Source organism: Balaenoptera physalus (assembly GCF_965194825.1).
Source record: "Balaenoptera physalus genome assembly, chromosome: 4".
In the NCBI taxonomy this organism is placed as follows: domain Eukaryota; kingdom Metazoa; phylum Chordata; class Mammalia; order Artiodactyla; family Balaenopteridae; genus Balaenoptera; species Balaenoptera physalus.
Window position 1 is genome coordinate 74,257,750 of NC_138891.1, and position 27,521 is coordinate 74,285,270.

Below are 27,521 nucleotides of genomic sequence, written 5' to 3' on the forward strand. Positions count from 1 at the left end.
TGCTGGGCATAATATTTAAACACAAAACTGTTAATTTGCTTCTTTCTTACTTGAGCTGGAAATACGATTCTTTCTGTTTCAGGTGTTGATGTTGAATATGCCTTATTAGCATATTAAAATGGCTGTACCCAAAGACGCCATCCCTTCCCTGTTGGAATGCCAGTGCCAGATCTGTGTGGAAATCCTAATTGAGCCTGTGACACTCCCTTGTAACCACACTCTCTGTAAACCATGCTTCCAATCCACTGTCGAAAAGGCAAATTTGTGCTGTCCCTTCTGTCGCCGCCGGGTCTCTTCGTGGACTCGGTACCATACCCGAACAAATTCTCTTGTCAATACGGAACTGTGGGAGATAATTCAAAAACACTATCCAGAGGAATGCAAGCTTAGAGCCTCTGGGCAAGAATCAGAGGAAATTGGTGAGTAAAACCCAGCGCGTTTGTTGTCTAAAAACAAATATCCTTTTAAAAGCCAATCACCACTAATCCATTTTTTAAAATTAATTAATTAATTGTCTTTTGGCTGCGTTGGGTCTTCGTGGCTGCGTGTGGGCTTTCTCTAGTTGCCGCGAGCGGGGGCTGCTCTTTGTTGCGGTGCACGGGCTTCTCATTGCAGTAGCTTCTCGTTGCGGAGCCCGGGCTGTAGGCGCACGGGCTTCAGTAGTTGCGGCACGCCGGCTCAGTAGTTGTGGCTCACCGGCTCTAGAGCACAGACTCAGTAGTTGTGGCGCACGGCCTTCGTTGCTCCGCGGCATGTGGGATCTTGCGGACCAGGGCTCGAACCCGTGTCCCCTGCATTGACAGGCAGATTCTTAACCACTGCGCCACCAGGGAAGCCCCTAATCCATTTTTTTAAAGAATAAAACAGAAAGCCCAGTTAGTGTTTGTCTAAATTTTTCAGGGGTATTTGGGTTTTATGGGTCCCAAAATGTTGATTAAGGTCAGTGGCACGATTTTGTTCATTGTCACAGCGCAGGCTGTGTTCAGTTGATATTTACTGGATTAAAAATGAAAAGAAAAAACCCAGAACAAAAGAATTGCCTGCTACAGTCTTCAGTCATGTGAAAAGTTATATAAATAGTCACAGATGAGCAATAGTGTAGTATAGCAACAGCAGAAGTAAGGAAAGTACTGGATTCTTGTGTTAATATTTTTTTTTCACTTTAAATTACTTTCTCTAACTTACTTGCCTGTTCATCGCCATTCATTTAATTTTTCAGCTTGCAACTGTTACCGAGTCCAAGCTCTCTCTGCTCCCTGGCGACAGGCCAATAAATCGGAGACGAGGTGTTGAGGCAAGGAATGCGAGTTTATCGGCAGACCGAGGAGATAGCAGACCGAGGAGATAGCCGACTAAAGTCTCAAAATAACCATCTTACCGGGTTTGGATACCAGTTTCTTTTATAGCACAGAGAGGGGGAGGAGATGAGGAAGTAAAGTAAAAAGCCCATAAATTTTGCAAATATCCCAGATGTTTCCTTGAGCAAAGGCCCTTTGGTTTAACATTCAGGCAGAGGGGCAGGGTTCCCCCAGGCAAGCCATTATGTGTAGACAGTATCCTTTTAGTGAACAAAAGCAACAGGAAGCAAAGGTTAAAGTAAAAGAAACAGATCCTATATGTAGTCAGATTTGCCTCTTCCCTGTTACAGAGGGAGCCTAAAATAGCTTTCTGTGGCCAGTTGCATCTAGTTCATCCATTTTTATTTGTAGCTCTCCACAGTATGGACTATGCATTATGCTCCAAACTGAACACTGGACTCTAGCAGCCTGATCACTCACGTGATCAATAAGTCGTGCGATGTTTCACGTTTAGGCTTTGAATGTGGTGCTTATGCTCTACTTGCCTTATTTTGGAATTCTTTTTATTGTGGTAAATAAAGTTTGCCGTTTTAACCTTTTTTTTTTTTTTTTTTTTAAATATTTATTTATTTATTTATTTATGGCTGTGTTGGGTCTTCGTTTCTGTACGAGGGCTTTCTCTAGTTGCGGCAAGCGGGGTCCACTCTTCATCGCGGTGCGCGGGCCTCTCACAATCGCGGCCCCTCCCATTGTGGGGCACAGGCTCCAGACGCGCAAGCTCAGTAGTTGTGGCTCACGGGCCCAGTTGCTCCGCGGCATGTGGGATCTTCCCAGACCAGGGCTCGAACCCATGTCCCATGCATTAGCAGGCAGATTCTCAACCACTGCGCCACCAGGGAAGCCCAATCTGCCCATTTTAACAGCAGCACGTGCCGGATGCCCAGCTCAGCTGTCCAGTCCCTCTTGAGCACGTTGACGCAGATCTCACCGTTGGCGCCCACATTTGGGCGGAAGATCTTGGTCAGGAAGTAGCCCTTGGGCGGGGAGGCAGGAAAGTCCTTCCCCAGCAGGAGTTTCATGCGGAAGAGGCCTCCGGCGTATGGGGTCCCCTCAGGGCCCTCGATGGTGACCTGCAGGTCAGTGAGGTCCTCCTCATTGGGAAAGACCTTGATACCGTCAGGTGGGTCAGCTGTCAGTGTCGTCACCTCCTTGTACACCAGGCGGATGATATGGGGGGGGCAGGTTCTCCACGTTGGAGTTCATGACTGCTGCCGGCCGGGGGCGGGTCCCCCCGGCCCCCTTCCTGCTCTCTCCGGCCGCCGGCCGGGGCGGGGGGCCCAACTGCTGCCGCTGCGGCCCTAGCGAGGCCCCGGTGGCCCCGCTCTGCTCCCCGCTGCCTCCAACGCCCGCCGCGAAGCGCGCCCACAGCTCCGCCCACCCCCGGTGCCCGGCCGCACTAAGCCCCGTTTTAACCATTTTTAAGTGTACAGTTCAGTGTTGTTAATTACATTCACAATGTTTTGCAGCCATCACCACTGTGTTTCCAAAACTTTTTCATTACCCCAGACTCTTTAACCATTAAGCAATGACTCCCCATTCTTACCCTCCCCTCCCCCTTTCCGGAGTTTCTAATCTCTATGAATTTGCTTGTTCTAGATTTTTCATATAAGTGTGTTCATTCAGTATGTGATCTATTGTGTCTGGCTTCTTTAACTTAGCATAATGTTTCCAAAGGTCATACAAGGTTATATCAGTACTTCTTTCCTTTTTAGGGCTGAATAATTTTATGGATATATTTTTTTCATTCATCCGTTGATGGACATTTGGGTAGTTTTCATCTTTTGGCTATTTGAACAGTGCTGATGTGAATATTCATGTACAAGTATTTGTTTGAATATGTTTTCATTTCTTTTGTGTATATATCTAGGAGTGGAATTGCTGGATCATGTGGTAATTCTATGTTTAGCTTTTTGAGAAACTGCCAAACTTTTCCACAGGTCTGCACCATTTTACAGTCCCACCACAATGTGTAATGGTTCCAATTTCTGCGCATCCTAACCAACACTTGTTATTTTCTGGGGTTTTTTTTTTGTTTTTTTTTAAATTTTTTTATAGCCATCCTAGGAGGTGTTAAGTGTAGCTTACTGTGTTTTTTAAATTGTGGTAAAGTATACATAACAAAGTTTACCATTTTAACCATTTTTAGGTGTGCAACCATCACCACCATCCCTTTCCAGAACTTTTTCATCTTCCCAAACTGAAACTCCATACCCACTAAACAATAATTCTCCAATTCCCTCTTCCTCCAGCCCGTGGCAACACCACTGTTACTTCCTGCCTCTATGAATTTGACTACTTTGGGTGCCTCATATAAGTAGAATCATGGTAGCTGTTTGTGCTTTTGTACCTGACTTCTTTCTTCCTTCCTTTCCTTTCCTTTCCTTTCCTTTCCTCCCTTCCCTTCTCTCCTCTCTCTCTCTTTTTTCCAGGAGGGCAATTTGGCAATTTTTTTAAAAATTGAAGTATAATTGACTTACAGTATTGGTATCAGGTGTACGGCAGTGATTTGATATTTTTATACACTACAAAATGATCACCACCTTCTTTCACTTAGCATAATGTCAGAGTTCATCCATGTTGTAGCATGTGTCGGAATTTCATTCCTTTCTATGGCTAAATAATATTTCATTGTATGTATTTACCATGCTTTGTTTTTGCATTCATCTGTCAATGGATCTTTGGGTTACTTCCATCTTTGGCTTCCACCTTTTGGCTATTGTGAATAATGCTGCTATGAACATTGGTGTACAAGGGTCTGTATCCCTGCTTTCAACTCTTTTGGGTATGTACCCAGAAAGGAACTGTTGGATCATATGGTAATTCTATGTTTAATTTTTTGAGGAACTGATATACTCTTCCATAGCAGCTGTGCAATCTTAAACACTCCCACCAGCAATGTGCAAGGGTTCCTTTTTAGGATATCTTTGTCAGCATTTGTTACTTTATGGTTTTGTTTTGTTTGTTTGACACAGCCATCCTAGTAGGTGGGAGATGCTATCCCATTGTGGTTTTGATTTGCATTTCCCTAATGACTAATGATTTTGAGCATCTTTTCATGTGCTTATTGGCCATTGGGTATCTTCTTTGGAAAGATGTTTATTTAAGTCCTTTGCTCATTTTTTAATCGGGTATTTGGTTTTTTGTTATTGAGTTGTTAGTATTCCTAATATATTATGGAGTTAACCCCTTATCAGATATGATTTGCAAATATTTTCTCATTCCATAGGTTGCCATTTCACTTTATTGATTGCGTCCTTTGATGCACAGAAGTATTTAAGTTTGATGTAGTCCCATTTGTCTGTTTTTACTTTTGTTACTTGTGCTTTTGGTGTTATATCCAAGAAATCATTGCTAAATCCCGTGTCATGAAACTTTTCCCCTGTTTTCTTCAGGAGCTTTATATGTAGTTTTAGGTGGCCGTTCAGTAAGTATGACTAAAAAGTGGTGATGGGCAGTTAACTGTCATTGTATAGAAGTGTCTTGTGTAAAATGTTTGAGGTTAAGATGGTAAAGATAACAATGTAAGTGGTGGACAGTTACAATTTGTGGCTGCACCACATCTTACATTTTGATAGTTTCCTACGTAAGGGTTCTCTCTTCTCAATGAAATTACAGGATTCATACTTCCCATCTCCTAGGATCAGGCATGTGACCTAAGACCTGGATTTAGAAGTAAACAATGTGAATATGTAGCAGTGAGCAGGAAGACTGACCAGCAAGCCTGGTAACAGAGAAACCCACTTCTTCAGGGGCTTGGACTGTTGGAATCCAGGTCTAAGCAGCAGCGGAAATGGTATTTTTGCTAGAACAACTCTTATGCTGTAATTGGGCATTATTGCTGATTACATATCTTTAGGACCTGGGTCTCAGGCCCACCCAAAGATTATTTCTATATTTAATTTCTATAATATGCTATTACTAGGCAGACCTATTTGATAATTGATAGCAAGATTAGTTGCAAGTAGAAGACCTTCAAAGATGTGGGAATCTCACATTGATTGTAGGAACTGTTTGGGTTTGATGGCAGTGAGGATAATATTAGTTACAGAGGATGTGACTTTAGCAGTCCAGTATCATGCAGTGATGAAACAGTTCCTTAAGTTATTACCTAGAATAAAGTGCCCATTTAAGGAGAGGCTATGGGTGCTTGCCAAGGGTTTGTATAGAATTCTTTTCTTCCCCCCCTCCATTACTCAGAAATTTTACGTAAGTAGAATTCTTTCTTAAGGCATTACAAAACCCAGGAAGTTTCTGTGATTTCCCTAAGAGAGTTTTCTCATCTTTTGCAGTCATAGGCTGATACTGTCAAAAACCAGAGCCTGAGCTTGTGAGTTGATGAATTAACAACATAAATTGAGTTTAAAATCTCACTAGATCTCTTATAAAAGTTAAGGGACTTAGTAGGGAAAAGAGTGGGACCATAAAATTGGACAGTTACATAGGGCTTATTTGGGTGACTAGTACCTCAGACCCCACTTCTGAACTAAATTCTCTGAATGTAACAAATTTTGATCAACTATGTGCAAGAGACAAGCAACAAATAATGGCTTAAAAAAGGAAGACATCTTTTCTCAACAAGTTCAGAGGCAAGCAGTCTAGGACTTGACTCATGTGGATATCATCAGGGAACCAGGTTCCTCCCCTTCTTTTCCCCCCTCCATCCTTAGTATTGGCTTTTGTCCTCATGGTCACAGTACAGACGCTGTGCTCCCGTCTTCAGCATGGACAAGGAGGAAGGGGGTGGCGTCTCTATTCCAAAGGTAAAACAGCCACAGATAAGAGTTCTGCTTGTTTTAGCTGGACACATTTTCTTGTACACAGTTGAGGTTCTTTTAATAAGGAAGCAAAGAAGACTGGATGTGAAATAGGAAACTAACATTAGAGTCCATCATAATGTCATTCTTTAAAATCAACCTTCATGATACACAGTGTTATTATCTGTAGTCAGTCCAAGCCATTGCATGTCACGTGAGCACATCTGTTTGCTTTTTTGTGAGTGCTATTTAAGTTTATTTTTTTAAATGTCATAGCTTTATTGAAATATAATTATAGCTTTGTTGAAGTATAATTAATGTGCAGTAACTGAGTGTATTTAAAATTTGCAATCTGACAAGTTTTGATATGAGCATCTTTTCATGTGCTTTTTTGCTGTCTGTCTCTTTTGGTAAAGTGTCTGTTCAGATCTCAGGCTCATTTTTTTCTTATTGGGTTGTATATCCTTTTTTTACTGCCCCCCCCCCAACCCGTGCTGTTCAGCATGTGGGATCTTAGTTCCCTGACCAGGGATTGAACCTGCGCCCCTTCATTGGAAGCGCAGAGTCTTAACCAGTGGACTGCCAGGGAAGTCCCTAAGTTTTTAACCCATTTTGAGTTGATTTTTGTAGATGGTGTGAGGGAAAGGTCCAACTTCATTCTTTTACATGTGGATATCTCGTTTTCCTGGTGCCATTTGTTGATAAGACAGTTATTTTCAAGTTTTTGTTTAGTAAGTCTGATGTCTAGACTTCCTTAGGGATGGTTTCTGTTCGTTTATTTTGTTCCTTTGAATTGTCCAAACTTTCTTGTTTCTTAGTATGCCTTGTGGTTGGTTTTTTGGAGAAAATTGAACATTTGAATATTACAATGTGGTAACTCTGGGAAGCATATTCTTCCCTTTCCCTGGGGTTTACCATTTTTTTGATTGTTGAAGGCTATAATAGGCCATTTGTTACTGAGTTTCCCAAACTATTTTTGCAAAGACTGTATTCCTTAATGTGTGTGGTCACCAAGTCTTTATCTTAGTTTGTGTTCGGTTAGTGTTTTGACAGATTTCTTTGAATGTCAGGAGCTGAAAAAACAAGAAAAAGAAACAAAACAAAGAAGCACTTCTCTGTCTTGGCACATTGTCTTGGTGCCAAGGCTGTCCTTCAACGCTTAGCCAGCCTTGAATTGAGCCTGGGATCAGCCCAAGGTGAAAGCTTAGGGTCTTCTCAGATGTTTTCTGAGCGTGTATCTTGCCCTGAGTCTGCTTATTTCCCTCCAAACCAGGAACCAGTGTCCCAATCTGAGAACGTGGGTTTCTCTCTTAAAGACTGCCAGTATGCTGAGGAGGGTGTGGGCCAAGAACAAGTAAAGTGTCCCCAAAATTTTCGTACTGCTTTTGAGATTGGCTTTTTCTTTTTCTTTTTTTTTTTTAACATTTAATGTTATAATTCACATTTACTCGGCTTTAGAAGAATAAGAGAGATACAACACTAGGATCTCCATAAATATATATCTTAGCCAAACCACTAAAAAACCCCATTGGAAACAGCAAGACATTTTTTAAAAATTTTTTCTATTTTATTTTATTTATTTTTTATACAGCAGGTTCTTATTAGTTATCTGTTTTATACATCTTAATGTATATATGTCAATCCCAATCTCCCAATTCATCCCACCACCACCACCCACCCTGCCACTTTTCCCCCCTTGGTGTCCATATGTTTGTTCTCTACATCTGTGTCTCTATTTCTGCCCTGCAAACCGATTCATCTGTACCATTTTTCTAGGTTCCACATATATGTGTTAATATACTATATTTGTTTTTCTCTTTCTGACTTACTTCACTCTGTATGACAGTCTCTAGATCCATCCACGTCTCTACAAATGACCCAATTTCGTTCCTTTTTATGGCTGAGTAATATTCCATTGTATATACGTACCATACCTTCTTTATCCATTTCTCTGTCGATGGGCATCTGGGTTGCTTCCATGTCTTGGCTATTGTAAATAGTGCTGCAGTGAACATTGGGGTGCATGTGTCTTTTTGAATTATGGTTTTCTCTGAGTATATGCCCAGTTAGTGGGATTGCTGGGTCATGTGGTACTTCTATTTTTAGTTATTTAAGGAACCTCCATACTGTTCTCTATAGTGGCTGTATCACTTTACATTCTCACCACCAGTGCAAGAGGGTTCCCTTTTCTCCACAGCCTCTCCAGCATTTGCTGTTTGTAGATTTTCTGATGATGCCCATTCTAACTGGTGTGAGGTGATACCTCACTGTAGTTTTGATTTGCATTTCTCTAATAATTAGTGATGTTGAGCAGCTTTTCATGTGCTTCTTGGCCATCTGTATGTCTTCCTTGGACAAATGTCTATTTAGGTCTTCTGCCCATTTTTGGATTGGGTTGTTTGTTTTTTTAATATTGAGCTGCTTGAGCTGTTTATATATTTTGGAGATTAATCCTTTGTCCGTTGATTCGGTTTGCACATATTTTCTCCCATCTGAGGGTTGTCTTTTTGTCTTGTTTGTAGTTTCCTTTGCTTTGCAAAAGCTTTTAAGTTTCATTAAGTCCCATTTGTTTATTTTTGTTTTTATTTCCATTACCTTAGGAGGTGGATCAAAAAAGATCTTGCTGTGATTTATGTCAAGGAGTGTTCTTCCTATGTTTTCCTATAAGAGTTTTATAGTGTCTGGTCTTAAATTTAGGTCTCTAATCCATTTTGAGTTCATTTTTGTGTATGGTGTTAAGGAGTGTTCTGATTTCATTTTTTTACATGTAGCTGTCCAGTTTTCCCAGCACCACTTGTTGAAGAGACTGTCTTTTCTCCATTGTATATCCTTGCCTCCTTTGTCATAGATTAGTTGACCATAGGTGTGTGGCTTTATCTCTGGGCTTTCTATCCTGTTCCATTGATCTACATTTCTGTTCTTGTGCCAGTATCATATTGTCTTGATTACTGAAGCTTTGTAGTATAGTCTGAAGTCAGGGAGTCTGATTCCTCCAACTCTGTTTTTTCCCTCAAGACTGCTTTGACTATTCGGGGTCTTTTGTGTCTCCATACAAATTTTAAGATTTTTTTGTTCTAGTTCTGTAAAAAATGCCACTGGTAATTTGATAGGGAGTGCATTGAATCTGTAGATTGCTTTGGGTAGTATAGTCATATTCACAGTATTGATTCTTCCAATCCAAGAACATTGTATATCTCTCCAGCTGTTGGTATCATCTTTAATTTCTTTCATCAGTATCTTATAGTTTTCTGCATATAGGTCTTTTGTCTCCCTAGGAAGGTTTATTCCTAGGTAATTTATTCTTTTTGTTGCAATGGTAAATGGGAGTGTTTCCTTAATTTCTCTTTCAGATTTTTCATCATTAGTGTATAGGAATGCAAGAGATTTCTGTGCATTAATTTTGTATCCTGCAACTTTACCAACTTCATTGATTAGCTCTGGTAGTTTTCTGGTAGCATGTTTAGGATTCTCTATGTATAGTAACATGTCATCTGAAAACAGTGACAGTTTTACTTCTTCTTTTCCAATTTGTATTCCTTTTATTTCTTTTTCTTCTCTGATTGCTGTGGCTAGGACTTCCAAAACTATGTTGAATAATAGTGGTGAGAGTGGACATCCTTGTCTTGTTCCTGATTTTAGAGGAAATGCTTTCAGTTTTTCACCATTGAGAATAATGTTTGCTGTGGGTTTGTCATATATGGCCTTTATTATGTTGAGGTAGGTTCCCTCTATGCCCACTTTCTGGAGAGTTTTCATCATAAATGGTGTTGAATTTTGTCAAAAGCCTTTTCTGCATCTGTTGAGATGGTAATATGGTTATTATTCTTCAATTTGTTAATATGGTGTATCACATTGATTGATTTGCATATATTGAAGAATCCTTGCATCCCTGGGATAAATCCCACTTGATCATGGTGTATGATCCTTTTAATGTGTTGTTGGATTCTGTTTGCTAGTATTTTGTTGAGGATTCTTGCATCTGTATTCATCAGTGATATTGGTCTGTAATTTTCTTTTTTTGTAGTATCTTTGTCTGGTTTTGGTATCAGGGTGATGGTGGCCTCGTAGAGTGAGTTTGGGAGTGTTCCTTTGCAATTTTTTGGAAGAGTTTGAGAAGGATGGGTGTTAGCTCTTCTCTAAATGTTTGATAGAATTCACCTGTGAAGCCATCTGGTCCTGGACTTTTGTTTGTTGGAAGATTTTTAATCACAGTTTCAATTTCATTACTTGTGATTGGTCTGTTCATATTTTCTGTTTCTTCCTGGTTCAGTCTTGGAAGGTTATACCTTTCTAAGAATTTGTCCATTTCTTCCAGGTTGTCCATTTTATTGGCATAAAGTTGCTTGTAGTAGTCTCTTAGGATGCTTTGTATTTCTGCGGTGTCTGTTGTAACTTCTCCTTTTTCATTTCTGATTTTATTGATTTGAGTCCTCTCCCTCTTTTTCTTGATGAATCTGGCTAATGGCTTATCAATTTTGTTTATCTTCTCAAAGAACCAACTTTTAGTTTTATTGATCTTTGCTATTGTTTTCTTTGTTTCTATTTCATTTATTTCTGCTCTGATCTTTATGATTTCTTTCCTTCTGCTAACTTTGGGTTTTGTTTGTTCTTCTTTCTCTAGTTTCTTTAGGTGTAAGGTTAGATTGTTCACTTGAGATTTTTCTTGTTTCTTGAGGTAGGTTTGTATAGCTATAAACTTCCCTCTTAGAACTGCATTCGCTGCATCCCATAGGTTTTGGGTCGTCGTGTTTTCATTGTCATTTGTCTCTAGGTATTTTTTTATTTCCTCTTTGATTTCTTCAGTGAGCTCTTGGTTATTTAGTAACGTATTGTTTAGCTTCCATGTGTTTGTCTTTTTTACGTTTTTATCCCTGTAATTCATTTCTAATCTCATAGCGTTGTGGTCAGAAAAGATGCTTGATATGATTTCAATTTTCTTAAATTTACTGAGGCTTGATTTGTGACCCAAGATGTGATCTGTCTTGGAGAATGTTCCGTGCGCACTTGAGAAGAACGTGTAATCTGCTGTTTTTGGATGGAATCTCCTATATATATCAATTAAATCTATCTGGTCTATTGTGTCATTTAAAGCTTCTGTTTCCTTATTTATTTTCATTTTGGATGATCTGCCCATTGGTGTAAGTGAGGTGTTAAAGTCCCCCACTATGATTGTGTTACTGTCAATTTCCTCTTTTATAGCTGTTAGCAGTTGCCTTATGTATTGAGGTGCTCCTATGTTGGGTGCATATATATTTATAATTGTTATATCTTCTTCTTGCCTTGATCCCTTGATCATTTATGTAGTGTCCTTCCTTGTCTCTTGTAACATTCTTTATTTTAAAGTCTATTTTATCTGATATGAGTATAGCTACTCCAGCTTTCTTTTGATTTCCATTTGCATGGAGTATCTTTTTCCATCCCCTCACTTTCAGTCTGTATGTGTCCCTAGGTCTAAAGTGGGTCTCTTGTAGACAGCATATATATGGGTCTTGTTTTTGTATCCATTCAGCAAGCCTGTGTCTTTTGGTTGGAGTATTTAATCCATTCACATTTAAGGTAATTATCGATATGTATGTCCGTATTACCATTTTCTTAAGTGTTTTGGGTTCGTTTTTGTAGGTCCTTTTCTTCTCTTGTGTTTCCCACTTAGAGAAGTTCCTTTAGCATTTGTTGTAGAGCTGGTTTGGTGGTGCTGAATTCTCTTAGCTTTTGCTTGTCTGTAAAGCTTTTGATTTCTCCATCAAATCTAAATGAGATCCTTGCTGGGTAGAGTAATCTTGGTTGGAGGTTCTTCCCTTTCATCACTTTAGGTATATCATGCCACTCCCTTCTGGCTTGCAGAGTTTCTGCTGAGAAATCAGCTGTTAACCTTATGGGAGTTCCCTTGTATGTTATTTGTCGTTTTTCCCTTGCTGCTTTCAATAATTTTTCTTTGTCTTTAATTTTTACCATTTTGATTACTATGTGTCTTGGCGTGTTTCTCCTTGGGTTTATCCTGCATGGGACTCTCTGTGCTTCCTGGACTTGGGTGGCTATTTCCTTTCCCATGTTAGGGAAGTTTTCGACTATAATCTCTTCAAATATTTTCTCTGGTCTTTTCTCTCTCTTCACCTTCTGGGACCCCTATAATGCGAATGTTGTTGCGTTTAATGTTGTCCCAGAGGTCTCTTAGGCTGTCTTCATTTCTTTTCATTCTTTTTTCTTTAGTCTGTTCTGCAGCAGTGAATTCCACCATTCTGTCTTCCAGGTCACTTATCCGTTCTTCTGCCTCAGTTATTCTGCTATTGATTCCTTCTAGTGTAGTTTTCATTTCAGTTATTGTATTGGTCATCTCTGTTTGTTTGTTCTTTAATTCTTCTAGGTCTTTGTTAATCATTTCTTGCATCTTCTCAATCTTTGCCTCCATTCTTATTCCGAGGTCCTGGATCATCTTCACTATCATTATTCTGAATTCTTTTTCTGGAAGGTTGCCTATCTCCACTTCATTTAGTTGTTTTTCTGGGGTTTTTTCTTGTTCCTTCATCTGGTACATAGCCCTCTGCCTTTTCATCTTGTCTATCTTTCTGTAACTGTGGTTTTTGGTCCACAGGCTGCAGGATTGTAGTTTTTCTTGCTTCTGCTGTCTGCCCTCTGGTGGTTGAGGCTATCTAAGAGGCTTGATGGGACGCTCTGGTGGTGGGTAGAGCTGACTGTTGCTGTGGCGGTCAGAGCTCAGTAAAACTTTAATCCACTTGACTGTTGATGGGTGGGGCTGGGTTCCCTCCCTGTTGGTTGTTTTGCCTGAGGCAACCCAACACTGGAGCCTACCTGGGCTCTTTGGTGGGGTTAATGGCAGACTCTGGGAGGACTCACGCCAAGGAGCACTTCCCAGAACCTCCGCTGCCAGAGTCCTTGTCCCCACAGTGAAACAGAGCCACCCCCCCGCCTCTGCAGGACACCCCCCAACACCAGCAGGTAGGTCTGGTTCAGTCTCCCCCAGGGTCACTGCTCCTTTCCCTGGGTCCTGATGCGCACACTACTTTGTGTGTGCCCTCCAAGAGTGGGGTCTCTGTTTCCCCCAGTCCTGTCAAAGTCCTGAAATCAATTCCCACTAGGCTTCAAAGTCTGATTCTCTAGGAATTCCTCCTCCCGTTGCTGGACCCCCAGGTTGGGAAGCCTGATGTGGGGCTCAGAACCTTCACTCCAGTGGGTGGACTTCTGTGGTATAAGTGTTCGCCAGTCTGTGAGTCACCCACCCAGCAGTTATGGGATTAGCTTTTACTCTGATTGCGCCCCTCCTACCGTTTCACTGTGGCTTCTCCTCTGTCCTTGGACGTGGGGTATCCTCCTTGGTGAAGTCCAGGGTCTTCCTGTCAATGATTGTCCAGCAGCCAGTTGTGAGTCTGGTGCTCTCGCAAGAGCTGTCTTCCTGTCTTGACACACCCACTTGGAGTGGAGCTTCCTTCTTGTTGAGTTAGGGAGGGGCAGAGCAGTTGTGGCTGCAGTGCCACAGATTCTCACTCTTTTTGCTGAGATTTAGTAAATTTGGTGTGGTGGGGGAAATATTTCTTCTTTTGCTGTGGGCTCTTAGGACAATTTTCAGGAACTTTGTTCTACCAGTTTTTTTATACCTTTCTCCAGTTACGGTTGTTTTGTTGAAGAAAAAGGCTGCAGATCTCCTTACTCTACGATTCTGGAAGTTGATCCTCTTTACTTTGTTTTTCATGTAAATTTTATTGACATGTACATGCAAAAGTGTACAAATCATAAGTCTACAGTTCGGTGAATTTTCAGAGTGAACATGTCTATGTAACCAGTACTACATTCAAGACCCAGAACTTTGCCAGAACTCCTGAATCCTCTCTGTGGCCCTCTTGCAGAATCTTCACTCAGTATTCCTGTAACTGTTGATGTTATTCAGGCCTGTAACACCATGGATCATATTTGCCTGTTTCTGAACCTTTTTAAAAATGGAATCATGTACTCTTGTGTGGGGCTTCTTCAGCTCATGGTTAGATTGATGAGATACATGTGGTTACAGTTTATTTTCATTGCTTCATAGTACTATGTTATATAAATATTAAATAGTGAAAGCAATGAAAAGTTCTGTATCCTGTTAGGCTGTTACGAATAGTGTTACTGTGAACATTTTTATACTTGTATTTTGGTGAACATATGTCTACATTCCTGTTGGATATAGAGTGGGATTTGGGGGTCATAGAATGTGGATAAAGGGTTAAATCCTTTCCTGTGCTATATGAAAATCTGTCCTTTGATTAAATCTCTAGCTTTGTTTCCCCCAAAATAGAATGAGGGTAAGAATGTCAGTGATGTTACTAGGTAGCAAGCATTGGTTGTGGTAAAAATTATTTCTGATTGACAAATTACGTCTTTATTGGGAGGAATGATAATGCTGATTGGGATACTATGCTTTGTGCTTCTCTTGAGTGTAGTGACCATTGTAACTGGGCATGTGTCTTGTGGGGAACCTGTGCCTGTATTGTTGCCTCAAGAGATGTTGGCTTCTGTGGGGTAAGGGTTACCTGGCTTGCTTGCTTTCATGGTGTTAGATTGATGCCAAACGTGGCCTTATGGTCATTTTCTGAGTTTGAATGTTTAATAGAACCTAAGACTATCCCTTGGTGGGTGTTACAGGTAGGGTAAGGCTTAGGAGATACTGCCAAGCAGTTTTCCAAAATGGTTTTACCAATTTACGCTCCTACCGGTAGTGTACAGAGAGGTGTAGTTACACCTTGCCAACCCTTGGTTTTTGTTTTTGTTTTTGTTTCCCTCCCTCCCTTCTTTCTTTCCTTCCTTCCTTCCCTCCTTTCTTTCTAAAAGAAATTTTGGTAGTATGCTTATATTTTTTTCAGCATGTTATTATGAAAAAATTTTAATATAGAGAAAAGTTGAAAGAATTCTATGGTGAACTCTCATATACCTATAACCAGATGTGACAGTTAACGTTTTGCTATACTTGTTGTCATATATCTTTTCATCTACCCATCCATTGATTTCTTATTTTTTTCATTTCATTTCCCCTTAAATATATATATAAGTATATATATTTTTGTTTTGTTTTTTGTTTTATTTAATATCTTTGTTGGAGTGTGATTGCTTTACAATGGTGTATTAGTTTCTGCTTTACAACAAAGTGAATCAGCTGTACATATACATATATCCCCATATCTCTTCCCTCTTGCGTCTCCCTCCCACTCTCCCTATCCCACCCCTCTAGGTGGTCACAAAGCACCGAGCTGATCTCCCTATGCTATGTGGCTGCTTCCCACTAGCTAGCTATTTTACATTTGGTAGTGTATATATGTCCATGCCACTCTCTCACTTTGTCCCAGCTTACCCTTCCCCCTCCCCGTGTTCTCAAGTCCATTCTCTATGTCTTTGTCTTTATTCCTGTCCTGCCCCTAGGTTCTTCAGAACTTTTTTTTTTTTTTTAGATTCCATATATATGTGTTAGCATACGGTATTTGTTTTTCTCTTTCTGACTTACTTCACTCTGTATGACAGACTCTAGGTCCATCCACCTCACTACAAATTAACTCAATTTCGTTTCTTTTTATGGCTGAGTAATATTCCATTGTATATATGTGCCACATCTTCACATATAAGTATACATATTATTAAGGATCAATATTAGCTTATCATTTTTTTCTTTCACTGTAAAATTTACATATAATTGAAATGTACACATCTTAATTGTATCTTCACTGAGTGTTCACATAAGTATAACCCTTTGTAACACAAATCCCTATAAAAATGTAGAACATTACCATCACACCTGAAATTACCCTCATGTGCCTTCCAGTTAAGCCCTACCTCCACCCCACAAAAGTCAACAACTGTTTTTACTTTTTCCCACCATAGATGAGTTTTGTCTGCTCTAGAACTTCACATAAATGGAATCCTATTAGTTTCTTAGGGTTGCCATAACAAACTACCACAAATCAGGTGGCTTAAAATAACAGATTTTATTTGCTCACAATTCTGAAGGCTAGGAGTCCAGACACATGTTCTCTTGAAGGCTCTCGGAGAGAATCTGTTACATGCCTTTCTCTTAGTTTCTGAGTGTTGCTGACAGTCCTTGGTGTTCTTGGCTTGCAGCTGCATAACTCCAGCCTCTGCTTTCATAGTCACATGACATTGTCCCTATGTGTCTGTACAAAGTCATCTCTGTGTCTCTGGTTCAAGGGCACCAATGATATTAGATTAAGGGCCCACCCTTCTCTAGTATGAACTCAATTATGTCTACAGCAACCCTATTTCCAAATAAGATTACGTTCTTGGGTACAGGGGTTAGCACTTAAGCATATCTTTTGGGGGCACACAATGCAACCCATAACTGTAATCATACAGTGTGTATTCTTTTGTACAAGTTTCTTTTATGTAGTATAATGTTCCAGGTTTATCCCTTTGTGGTTATTAGTAGTTTATTTCTTTTTAATTATTGTTCTACTATACTTTTTTTTTTTTTTAATCTTTCTTTTTTTGGCTGTGCTGCACGGCTTGTGAGATTTTAGTTCCCCCACCAGGGATTGAACCCAGGCCCTCAGCAGTGAGAGTGCGGAGTCCTAACCACTGGACCGCCAGGGAATTCCCTTGTTCTCTGCAGCCACAATTTGCTCTCCTCTCTCCCTAACTCAACAAGAGGGAAGCTCCACTCCAAGTGGGTGTGGCCAAGACAGGAAGACAGGGCTCCCTGTCTCCCTAGCTCCCAGTCAAGCATCCCTCCAGGAGGAGCAGAATACCAGCATTTCTTATCACTTCCAGCTCAGTGCTGCAGAGCTGAGTGGAGCTGTTTGTGGGCTCCCTTCCTCCATCCACTTCCCTTGTTGGTTGTTCTCCAGTTCATGGTCCCTCAGCTGTTTCCAGCTTTTGGCTATTTTGAATAAAGTTGCTGTGAAGATTCTTGTACAAGTTTATTTTTGTGGTCATATGTTTTCATTTTTCTTGGACAAATAATTAGGAGTGGAAGTGCTCCGTCATAGAGTAGGTATATGTTTGGTTGTAAAATAAACTGCCAGATCATTTTCCAAAGTGGTTGTATTATTTTCTAATCCCAGCAACAACATATACAAATCCTAGCTTCTGCGTTAGTTAGTTTGGGCTGCTGTAACAAAGTGTATGGAGTGGGTCACTTAAACAATAGAAATTTATTTTTCACAGTTCTGGAGCTGGGAAGTCTAAGGTGAAGGCGCTGGCCAATTTGGTTCCTGGTTTGGCCCTCTTTCTGATTATGTTCTCATACAGTGGAAAGCTAGCCAGCTCTCTGGCCTCTTATTAGGGTGCTAATGCCATTCATGGGATCTCTACCCTCGTGACCTAATTAGACCTCCCAAAGGCCCCATCTCCAAATACCATCACATTGAATTAGGATTTCTATGTGAATTTCGAGGGGACACCTTTGGTTCACTTACAGTGTCCTCACCAACATTTGCTATTATCTATCTTTTTAATTTTAATCCTTCTGATGGATTTATAGTAGTATCTCATTGTAGTTGTAATTTGCATGTCCCAGGTAACTAATGATATTGAATCTTTTTTCATTTTTTATCAGCCAGCCACTTGTATATCTTCCATTGTGAAGTGCCTGCTTGAATCTTTTGCCCCTTGAGTTCTTTATCTTTGTATTATTGAGTGTAGGAGTTCAGTAGTGATATGTATCAGTACTTTGCCAGATGTGTTTTGTGAATATTTTCTGTGGTCTGTGGTTTGCATATTCATTTTCTTTCTTTCTTTTTTTTTAAATAAATTTATTTATTTATTTATTTATTTATTGCTGTGTTGGGTCTTCGTTGCTGCACGCGGGCTTTCTCGTTGCAGCGAGTGGGGGCTACTCTTTGTTGTGGTGCACAGGCTTCTCATTGCGGTGGCTTCTCTTGTGGTGCAGCACAGGCTCTAGGCGTGCGGGCTCAGTAGTTGTGGCTTATGGCCTCTAGAGTGCGGGCTTCAGTAGTTGTGGCACACGGGCTTCATTGCTCCGTGGCATGTAGGATCTTCCCGGACCAGGGCTTGAACCCATGTCCCCTGCATAGGCAGGCGGATTCTTAACCACTGCACCACCAGGGAAGTCCTTAATGGTGTCTTTTCATGAGCTGTAATTTTTAATTTTCATGAAGTCTAATTCATAAACTTTTCCTTTTATGGCTATTACTTTCTGCGTCCTATCTAAGAAAACTCTAGGAATATGAAAATATTCCCTTTTTTTTCACCTAAAAACTTTACAGTTTTAGCTTTTATGTTTAGGCTTATAGTCCATTTCAAATTAATTTTTGAATAGTGGATGAGATAGAGGTTAATTTTTTCCTTATGAATATTAGTCATTCCTTTATCACTTGTAAAAGCTTTTCTTGTAAGTGGATGTATATTCCACTGACTTTTTTTTTTTTTTTAGAGTGTTCGTTTCTTTTTCTTTTTCTTTCTTTCTTTATTTTTATTTTTGGCTGTGTTGGGTCTTTCGTTTCTGTGCGAGGGCTTTCTCTAGTTGCGGCGAGTGGGGGCCACTCTTCATCGCGGTGCGTGGGCCTCTCACTATCGTGGCCTCTCTTGTTGCGGAGCACAGGCTCCAGACGCGCAGGCTCAGTAATTGTGGCTCACGGGCCTAGTTGCTCCGCGGCATGTGGGATCTTTCCAGACCAGGGCTCGAACCCGTGTCCCCTGCACTGGCAGGCAGATTCTCAACCGCTGCGCCACCAGGGAAGCCCCCACTGACTTTTTAAAAAATATTTATTTTGTTTATTTATTTGGCTGCACTGGGTCTTAGTTGGGGCATGTGGGATCTTCGTTGTGGCGTGTGGGATCTAGTTCCCTGACTGGGGATTGAACCTGGGCCCCCTGCATTGGGAGCGTGGAGTCTTAACCACCGGGAAGTCCCACCATTGATTGATTTGTTGATTCTAATGTTTAAATCACAGTGTCTTCATTACTGTAGCTTTATGGTAATGAGATGGCCTGGGCCGTGAGACCCTTTACTGGAGTGCTTGTGCCTGGACAAACATCTCCTCAACCAACAGAATACAAAAAAAACTATAAGGGACTAAAAATAATAACTACATGCATGAGCAGTTGGGGCAAATTATGAACAATGAGACACAAAAAGGCCAAAACCCAACTGCCACTTTTGAGGTGCCAGGAGCAATAGCAATAGCATGATCCCTGCACACAGCACCACCAAGGGGGTGGGCAGACCACCTAAGCCACCCCTCTGGCCCAACCCGCCAATCCACTCCTACCCTCACCCCATCTAAGGACCCAGCTTGGCCCCTTGGGGAGCGAACAGGGGCACCTGTTACTTGTTCTCGCTCCCTTGTGCTGTAGCACAACTCCCAATAAACGCTTGCCTGAACTTCTCATCTGGCCTCTTACCACTTTCTGTTGATTAAAGAGTCCAAGAACCTAGGTCAGTAACAGTAAGTCCTGAAGGCACACAGTGATAGTTCTCCAACTTCATTATTCTTTTTCATGTTTGCTTTGAGTATTCTAGGTCCTTTCTATTTCCATGTAAATTTAAAAATCAACCTGTCAATTTCTACTGAAAGCCTAGTGGGAGTTTGATTGGGGTTGCGTTGAATCTGTAGATCAATTTGGGGAGAATTGACATCTTAACAATATAGAGCCCTCGTACCCATGAAAATAGTGTATTTCTCTACTTATTTAGATCTTTATTCCTCTCAGTAGTGTTTTGTAGTTTTTCAGTGAGGATGTATTACACATTGTTACATGTAACGTAACAAAAAGATATATTTAAGTTCTAACCCCTAATACTTCTGAATGTGACCTTATTTGGAAATCAGGTCTTTACAGAGGTAATCAAGTTAAGGTCATTAGGGTGGGCCGGAATCTATTATGACTGGTCTCTTCATAAAAAGGGGAAATTTGGACACACACACACACACACACACACACACACACACACACAGAAGGAAGATGATGTGAAGACACACAGTGAGAATGCTATGTGAAGACAGAGGGTTGGAGTGATGCATCTGTAAGCCAAGGAACACCAGAGATTGCTGGCAAACCACCAGAAGCTAGAAAAAGTCAAAGAATAATTCCTACAGGTTTCAGAGGGAGATTGGTACTACAGAGCAACTTTAATTTAATTGTGAGTAGAAGCTGTTTCCTTGATGATGCAAGCGGAGTCAAATTGAGGGATGGAAGAATAATTTTATAAACAGCCTAATTGTTCAAGTTAGGTTTTATTATTTGTTTTTATTTTTGGTCCAGTATTGGACATTTAGTTCTTTAATTAACTTGGATTTTTCTTTCAGAGTAAAATAAAAAGTATGGGGATAAATTTCCTTTAGTGAATCTTGTCTTCTTAAGAAGAATACTCACTGTAAGAAAGCAATATTAAGTACAGTGGGAACATTTAATTTCAGTAGTTTACGAGAGAAATTTTAGAGCTAACTAACACAAATGAGTGTTGTGAGGTACTTTCAACAGATGGCACTTGTTGACTGTCATAGTCGCTTCTAGTCTATAAAACAAATTTTTTTAAATTTGTCATACTCTTAGAAATTGTTTAAGAAACAGCAAATAATTGCTGCATTTAGATTATTGGAAGCATATTAAGGCAATTTAAATTTGTTGTGTTTTCCGTTGAAAAAGTTACTGATCTTAGTTTCGATTTACCTGTGTACAAATCAGTAAACATTAAAAATATCAGTAAAGCAATTATACTCCAATAAAGATGTTAAAAAAAAAATCTCAGTAGTTCGATTAAAAAAAATTTTTTTTTTTTTTTTGCCCCACCATGTGGCTTGTGGGGTCTTAGTTCCCCGACCAGGGATCAAACCCGCACCCCCTGCAGTGGAAGCACGGCGTCTTAAGCACTGGACTGCCAGGGAAGTCCCCCAATTTTTTTTTAAATTACAGTGCTCTGCTTGCTATAGAGTGAGTAGTTAAGTATCTTCTGTAAATTGCTTGTTCCTTTCATTTGCCCATTACTGAAGTGTGTTTTTCTTAATCTGTAGAAGTTCTTGTTATATTCTGCATGTTAATTGTCTATTGATTTATGTATTTGCAAATAACTTCTCCCAGTTTGTTGTTTTTAACTTTGTGATGTTTGTCATCATATAAAAGTTTTGTTTGGGTATTTCTTCTGTTATTCAGGAAATCTACCCTATCTTAAAATTTTGAATTTATCATTTATATTTTCTTCAGTCATTTTTAGTTTCCATTAAATTTTTTAAAATTCACCTGCAATCTGAGTGTTGTATAAAACAGCTGTCTTAACTTTTTTTTCCCCCAGGAATTGAAAGTTCCTGGGGAACCCACACTGCTTGGTGGATGATACATCCTCATTGTATACTGTTTAGCTAATCAAACAACAGTCTGCTTGTTTTCCAGAGCTGTTTGGGGGATTTTCATTTTTTTTAACTGTTTCTTGATGGCTGTGTTTGTACCACGCCTTCTTCATTTAATTCTACTTAATTATGTGTTTTCATATCTAATACAGTAAATCTCTCTTCATTGTTCTTTTTCTAAATTATCTTAGCTATTTTTTATTGTGTCTAATGTGTAAAGTGACTTACTTTTTTCTTTTTTTTTGCGTGGCTTCTGGGATCTCAGTTCCCCTACCAGGGATTGAACCCAGGCCATGGCAGTGAAAGCACCAAATCCTAACCACGAGACCACCGGGGAACTCTCAAAGTGATTTACTTTTTTTTTATAAATTTATTTAGTTTATTTATTTATTTTTGACTGCACTGGGTCTTTGTTGCTGCGCGCGGGCTTTCTCTAGTTGCGGCGAGCGGGGGCTACTCTTCATTGCGGTGCGCGGGCTTCTCACTGCAGTGGCTTCTCTTGTTGCGGAGCACTGGCTCTAGGCGCGTGGGCTTCAGTAGTTGTGGCTCACGGGCTCTAGAGCACAGGCTCAGTAGTTGTGGTGCACGGGCTTAGTTGCTCTGCGGCATGTGGGATCTTCCCGGACCAGGGCTCGAACACGTGTCCCCTGCATTGGCAGGCGGATTCTTAACCACTGCGCCACCACAGAAGCCCCGTGATTTACTTTCTATCAAGTTTTGTTTATTGTGGTAAAAATATACATAACATAAAATTTACCATTTTAACCATTTTTTTTTTTTGGCTGCGTTCGGTCTTTGTTGCTGTGCGCAGGCTTTCTCTAGTTGTGGTGAGCGGGGGCTACTCTTCGTTACAGTGCAAAGGCTTCTCATTGCAGTGGCTTCTGTTGTTGCAGAGCATGGGCTCTAGGTGTGCGGGCTTCAGTAGTTGCAGCATGCGGGTTCAGTAGTTGCAGCATGCAGGCCCTAGAGCGTGCAGGCTTCAGTAGTTGTGGTTCACGGGCTCTAGAGCGCTGGCTCAGTAGTTGTGGCGCAGGGGCTTAGTTGCTCCACAGCATGTGGGATCTTCCCAGACCAGGGCTCGAACCCATGTCCCCTGCATTGGCAGGTGGATTCTTAACCACTGCACCACCAGGGAAATCCCCATTTTAACCATTTTTAAGTGTACAGTTCAGTGACATTAAGAACATCATATTGCTGTGCAGCCATCACCACCATCCATCTGCAGAACTTTTTCATCTTACACAATTGAGACTGTACCCATTAAACAATATCTCCTCAATTCCCCCTCCTCTAACTAACCCCTGGCAACCATCATTCCACTTTCTGTCAAACTTGACTACTCTGGGTACCTCATATAAGTAGAGGACAAAGTAGGATTTGTGCTTTTGTGTCTGGCTTCTTTCACTTAGCATGCTGTCTTCAGGGTTCATCCGTGTTGTAGCATGTGTCAGAATTTCATTCTTTTATACAACTGAATAATATTCTATTGTATGTATTTACCACATTTCATTTATCCATTCATGTTGATGGACACTTGAGTTACTTCCACCATTTGGCTGTTGTGAATAATGCTGGCTATGACATGGTGTATAAGTATCTGTTTGATACCCTACTTTCAGATCTTTTGTATATGTATCTAAAAGTGGAAGTGCTGGATCACACGGTATTTCTATGTTTAGTTTTTTGAGCAACCGCCATACTGTTTTCCATAGCAGCTATACCATTTTACACTTCCACTGAGTGCACAAGGATTCCAATTTCATCTCCTTGCCAATGCTTGTTATTTTGTTTGTTTTATAGTAGCCACTCTAATGGGTACAAAGTGTATTTCTTTGTGGTTTTGATTTGCATTTCCCTGACGACTAGTGATGTTGAGCATCTTTTCATGTGCTTGTGGGCCATTTGTATATAACTTTTTTGAGAAATATGTGTTTGCTATTATTGTAGGATTACTTTTTAAAACTTCCTTTACTGTTATGTTAATGGCTTCTAGAGGAAGAGCTAAGTATATGTGTTCATGTGCCATTTTGAACCAGAAGACCCCTGGCCTCTCTCTCTTTTTTTTTTTTTTAATACTTATTTATTTATTTTATTTTATTTATTTATTTATTTTTATTTTTTTTGGCTGTGGCAGGTGTTAGTTATGGCATGCGGGATCTTTAGTTGTGGCATGCAAACTCTTAGTTGCAGCATGTGGACTATTTCCCTGACCAGGGATCAAACCTGGGCCGCCTGCATTGGGAGCGCAGATTCTTGGCCACTGCACCACCAGGGAAGTCCCTGGCCTTGTTTTTTTTTTTTTTTGTATTTGGTTAATTCCAGGGAACATAGATTCCTTTCTTTTCTTTTCTTTTAATTTTATTTATTTATTTTTTGGCTGCAGTGGGTCTTCATTGCTGTGCACGGGCTTTCTCTAGTTGCGGGGAGTGGGGGCTACTCTTTGTTGCAGTGCGTGGGCTTCTCATTGCGGTGGCTTCTCTTGTTGCAGAGCACGGACTCTAGGTGCGCGGGCTTCAGTAGTTGTGACGCATGGGCTCAGTTGCTCCATGGCATGTGGGATCTTCCCAGACCAGGGATCGAACCCGTGTACCCTGCATTGGCAGGCAGATTCTTAACCACTGCACTACTAGGGAAGTCCTGGCCTTTCTTTTAAAATGGAATTCCATTAAAAAATATTGCTATAGCTGTTAATAATTGTATGTTTATTTTAATTTTGCATTTTTATATTAATATAGGTTTAGTGGAAGATCAAAGCTAGCTGTAGAATTCGGTGTTGCCTATAATATAATTTTCTTTCTTGATCTGAAACAGTTGATGACTATCAGCCAGTTCGCCTATTAAGTAAACCTGGGGAATTAAGAAGAGAATATGAAGAGGAGATAAGCAAGGTAAGTACTAAATAGTTGCTCTTTTTTGGAAAACTTTTCTGCTGTGTTTACATACAGTTTTATGTGCTTATATAAATAAATAGTATATATTGAAATGTGAATAACTTTAATGTGCTTTATAAAGGCTCCATTTTTTACATGTGTTCAAAATAGTTTAAAACTAGCTTTAATTTATTTATACATGCTCTTCTTATGTGATAGTGATCTGTAAGCATTTAAGTATGAAGGGAATTTTTTTAATTTCCGTGAAGCTTTGAGCGTAAAGGATGGGAAAAAGGTGGTAGATTATGTGTGTCTTAAGTCCATTTAGGCTGCTATAACAAAAACACCATAGACTGGGTGACTTAAACAACAAACATTTGTTCTCACAGTTCTGGATCTGGGAAGTGCAAGAATAAGGCACTGGGAGATCTGGTATTGGGCAAGGGCCTGCTTCCTGGCTTGTAGACAGCTGCCTTCTCACTGTATTCTCACATGGCAGAGAGAGGAGGGGAGAGATAGATCATCTCTCTTGTGTGTCTTCTTTTAAGGGTACTAATCCCTTTCATGAGGACTCCACCCTCATGACCCAATTACCTCCCAAACGCCCCACCGCCAAATATCATCACATTGGGAGTTAGGGCTTCAATATATGAATTTTGGGGGACACAAACAATGCATTTAGGTGAGGAAAGCATAAAGGGCTAATTGTGAAGTACCTAAATATGAAAAGAGGGAGTGGTGCTTACGGCCTTTGAACTTCACTAGCACTAGGAAAGCCCTAGTACTCCCTCTACCCTGATTAATGTAGAGCAGTGTTGTCCAATAGAAATATGGTGTGGGTTCATATATAATTTGAAATTTTCTATTAGCCACATTTTTTAAAGATTTTTTTTAAAACAACAGATGAGGGGCTTCCCTGATGGCACAGTGGTTAAGAATCCACCTGCCAATGCAGGGGACATGGGTTTGAGCCCTGGTCCGGGAAGATCCCACATGCCGCAGAGCAACTAAGCCCATGTGCCACAACTGCTGAGCCTGTGCTCTAGAGCCCACGAGCCACAACTGCTGGGCCCATGTGCCGCAACTACTGAAACCCGCACACCCTAGAGCTCGTGCTCCGGAACAAGAGAAGCCACCACAATGAGAAGCCTGTTTACTGCAACGAAGAGTAGCCCCCCGCTTGCCGCAACTAGAGAAGGCCTGCGTGCAGCAACAAAGACCCAACGCAGCCAAAAATAAATAAATAAATAAATAAATGTTTTTAAAAAGTATTAAAAACAGATGAAATTAATTTTTATGTATATTTTATTTAATCCAGTATATCTAAAATATTTTATTATGTAATCAGTATAGAAAGTATTGACTATTTTTTTTTTATTTAGTGTGCAATTGTGTATTTTGTACTTATAATACATCTCAATTTGGACTAGTCACATTTCAACTACTCAGTAGCCACATGTAGCTAGTGGCTACTGTATTGGACCATGAGAGCTCTAGAAGAACTAGTAAATAATTATGATAGTTAATTGTCAGCATATTGTCTAAACGATGTTCTTTTTTTTTTTTTTTTTAAAGGAACTCCTTTATTTATTTATTTATTTATTTTTGGCTGTGTTGGGTCTCCGTTTCTGTGCGAGGGCTTTCTCTAGTTGTGGCAAGAGGGGGCCACTCCTCATCGCGGTGCGCGGGCCTCTCACTGTCGCGGCCCCTCCTGTTGCGGAGCACAGGCTCCAGACGCGCAGGCTCAGTAATCGTGGCTCACGGGCCCAGCTGCTCCGCGGCATGTGGGATCCTCCCAGACCAGGGATCGAACCCGTGTCCCCTGCATTGGCAGGCAGACTCTCAACCACTGCGCCACCAGGGAAGCCCTAAACGATGTTCTTAAGTAAGGGTTTTATTTATTTATTTTTTGGCTGCGTTGGGTCTTCTTTGCTGTGCACGGGCTTTCTCTAGTTGCAGCGAGTGGGAGCTACTCTTCCTTGCAGTGCGCAGGCTTCTCTTGTGGTGGAGCACGGGCTCTAGGGGCGCAGGCTTCAGTAGTTGCAGTGCTCGGGCTCTAGGGCATGCGGGCTCTAGAGCGCAGGCTCTGTAGTTGTGGCACACGGGCTTAGTTGCTCTGTGGCATGTGGGATCTTCCCAGACCAGGGATCGAACCTGTGTCCCCTGCATTGGCAGGCGGATTCCTAACCGTTGCACCACCAGGGAAGTTCCTTAAGTAAAGAGTAATTTAATCTTTACAACAATATAGTGAGAACAGGTTTTTTCAGGAAGCTTTTGAGTACAGGTGACAGAAAATTGTAATTTACTGGAATTCCAGAGGTTAGTAGGGGCTTCAGGGTCGGTTTCATCCAGAGCTCTAGTTCCATTTCTTCCCTAACTTCTGTCAGCTGGCTTTATCCTCAGGCTAATAACAAGGTAGCTGCACATTTCTGAACCTCAGGTGCATATACAACAGTATGCAGAGGAAGAACCAGCTGTCTCTTCCAGTGGCTTTCTTTTAAGAGCAAGAAAACTTAAAAGTTCCTTAACAAACCTTTAGTCATGTCACCTTCACTTGAATTGGATCAAGGACTTATTCTTGAGTCAAATCCTTTAGATGTCTAAAGTAGTTGTTACATTATTTCTTTCAGGAAGCATAGTTCAGATGCCCACAAGCATGGCCTTAGGTCCTAGATGCTGAGTTTGAGTCTCCCCCCTGCCAGTTACTGAGCTAAGAAAAGAAAGTTAGATCACTTTCTGATCTAGGAAAGCTTTTCCGTGTCTTTCCTCATCTGTAAATCATATAATGACCATTGTGGTTGTTTCTTCAGCAGCTATTCCACCCCTGCCCACCGTGTTTGGGGATTCATCCCAACTTCAGGGAAGGACACTGTTTGGTTTAAGTCAGTTTTTATCATTCCATTCCCTTGCTAGGGTTTAATTCAGAAACCTATGCCAAAGTTAGTCAGAACATGGCCTTCTGTTAACTGAGGAAAAGTATCACCTAGAAGGACTTCCAAAAATGTGTGACAGTGTAATGGAAAATGTGCTAAGGACTGAAATGTGGAGGGATGAGGCTTTGATCAAGGTTTCATTGGACTGACTGGGGAAGGCTTCCTGAAGGAGACTTCCTGAACTATTCTACAGGAATTTGCCTCTCCAGATTTGTACTTCATTTGAGAAATTTTAATTCCTGCTAATTTGTTCTTTTTTTTTACTTTTTCTATTCTTATTAAGAACTATTGGGACTTCCCGGGT

General features: G+C 40.7%; 1 protein-coding gene and 1 pseudogene across 5 annotated transcripts in view; one reads left to right on the forward strand and one right to left on the reverse strand.

Moving 5' to 3' along the window:
* The window catches only part of RNF168 (ring finger protein 168), a 61,553-nt gene that overhangs the window by 3,119 nt on the left and 30,913 nt on the right, over nucleotides 1-27,521 (forward strand). For all 4 annotated transcript variants that reach the window (XM_082458647.1, XM_082458648.1, XM_082458646.1 and 1 more), the window contains exons 2-3: nucleotides 83-419; nucleotides 24,226-24,302. In XM_082458647.1, coding sequence (XP_082314773.1) covers nucleotides 119-419; nucleotides 24,226-24,302 — 378 coding nt within the window. In that variant the 5' untranslated portion in view covers nucleotides 83-118. The remainder of the gene's footprint in view (nucleotides 1-82; nucleotides 420-24,225; nucleotides 24,303-27,521) is intronic.
* On the reverse strand, nucleotides 1,887-2,757 carry LOC309659213 (ubiquitin-conjugating enzyme E2 S pseudogene; annotated as a pseudogene). Its single transcript has one exon. The product of its transcript is annotated as a ubiquitin-conjugating enzyme E2 S pseudogene (transcript).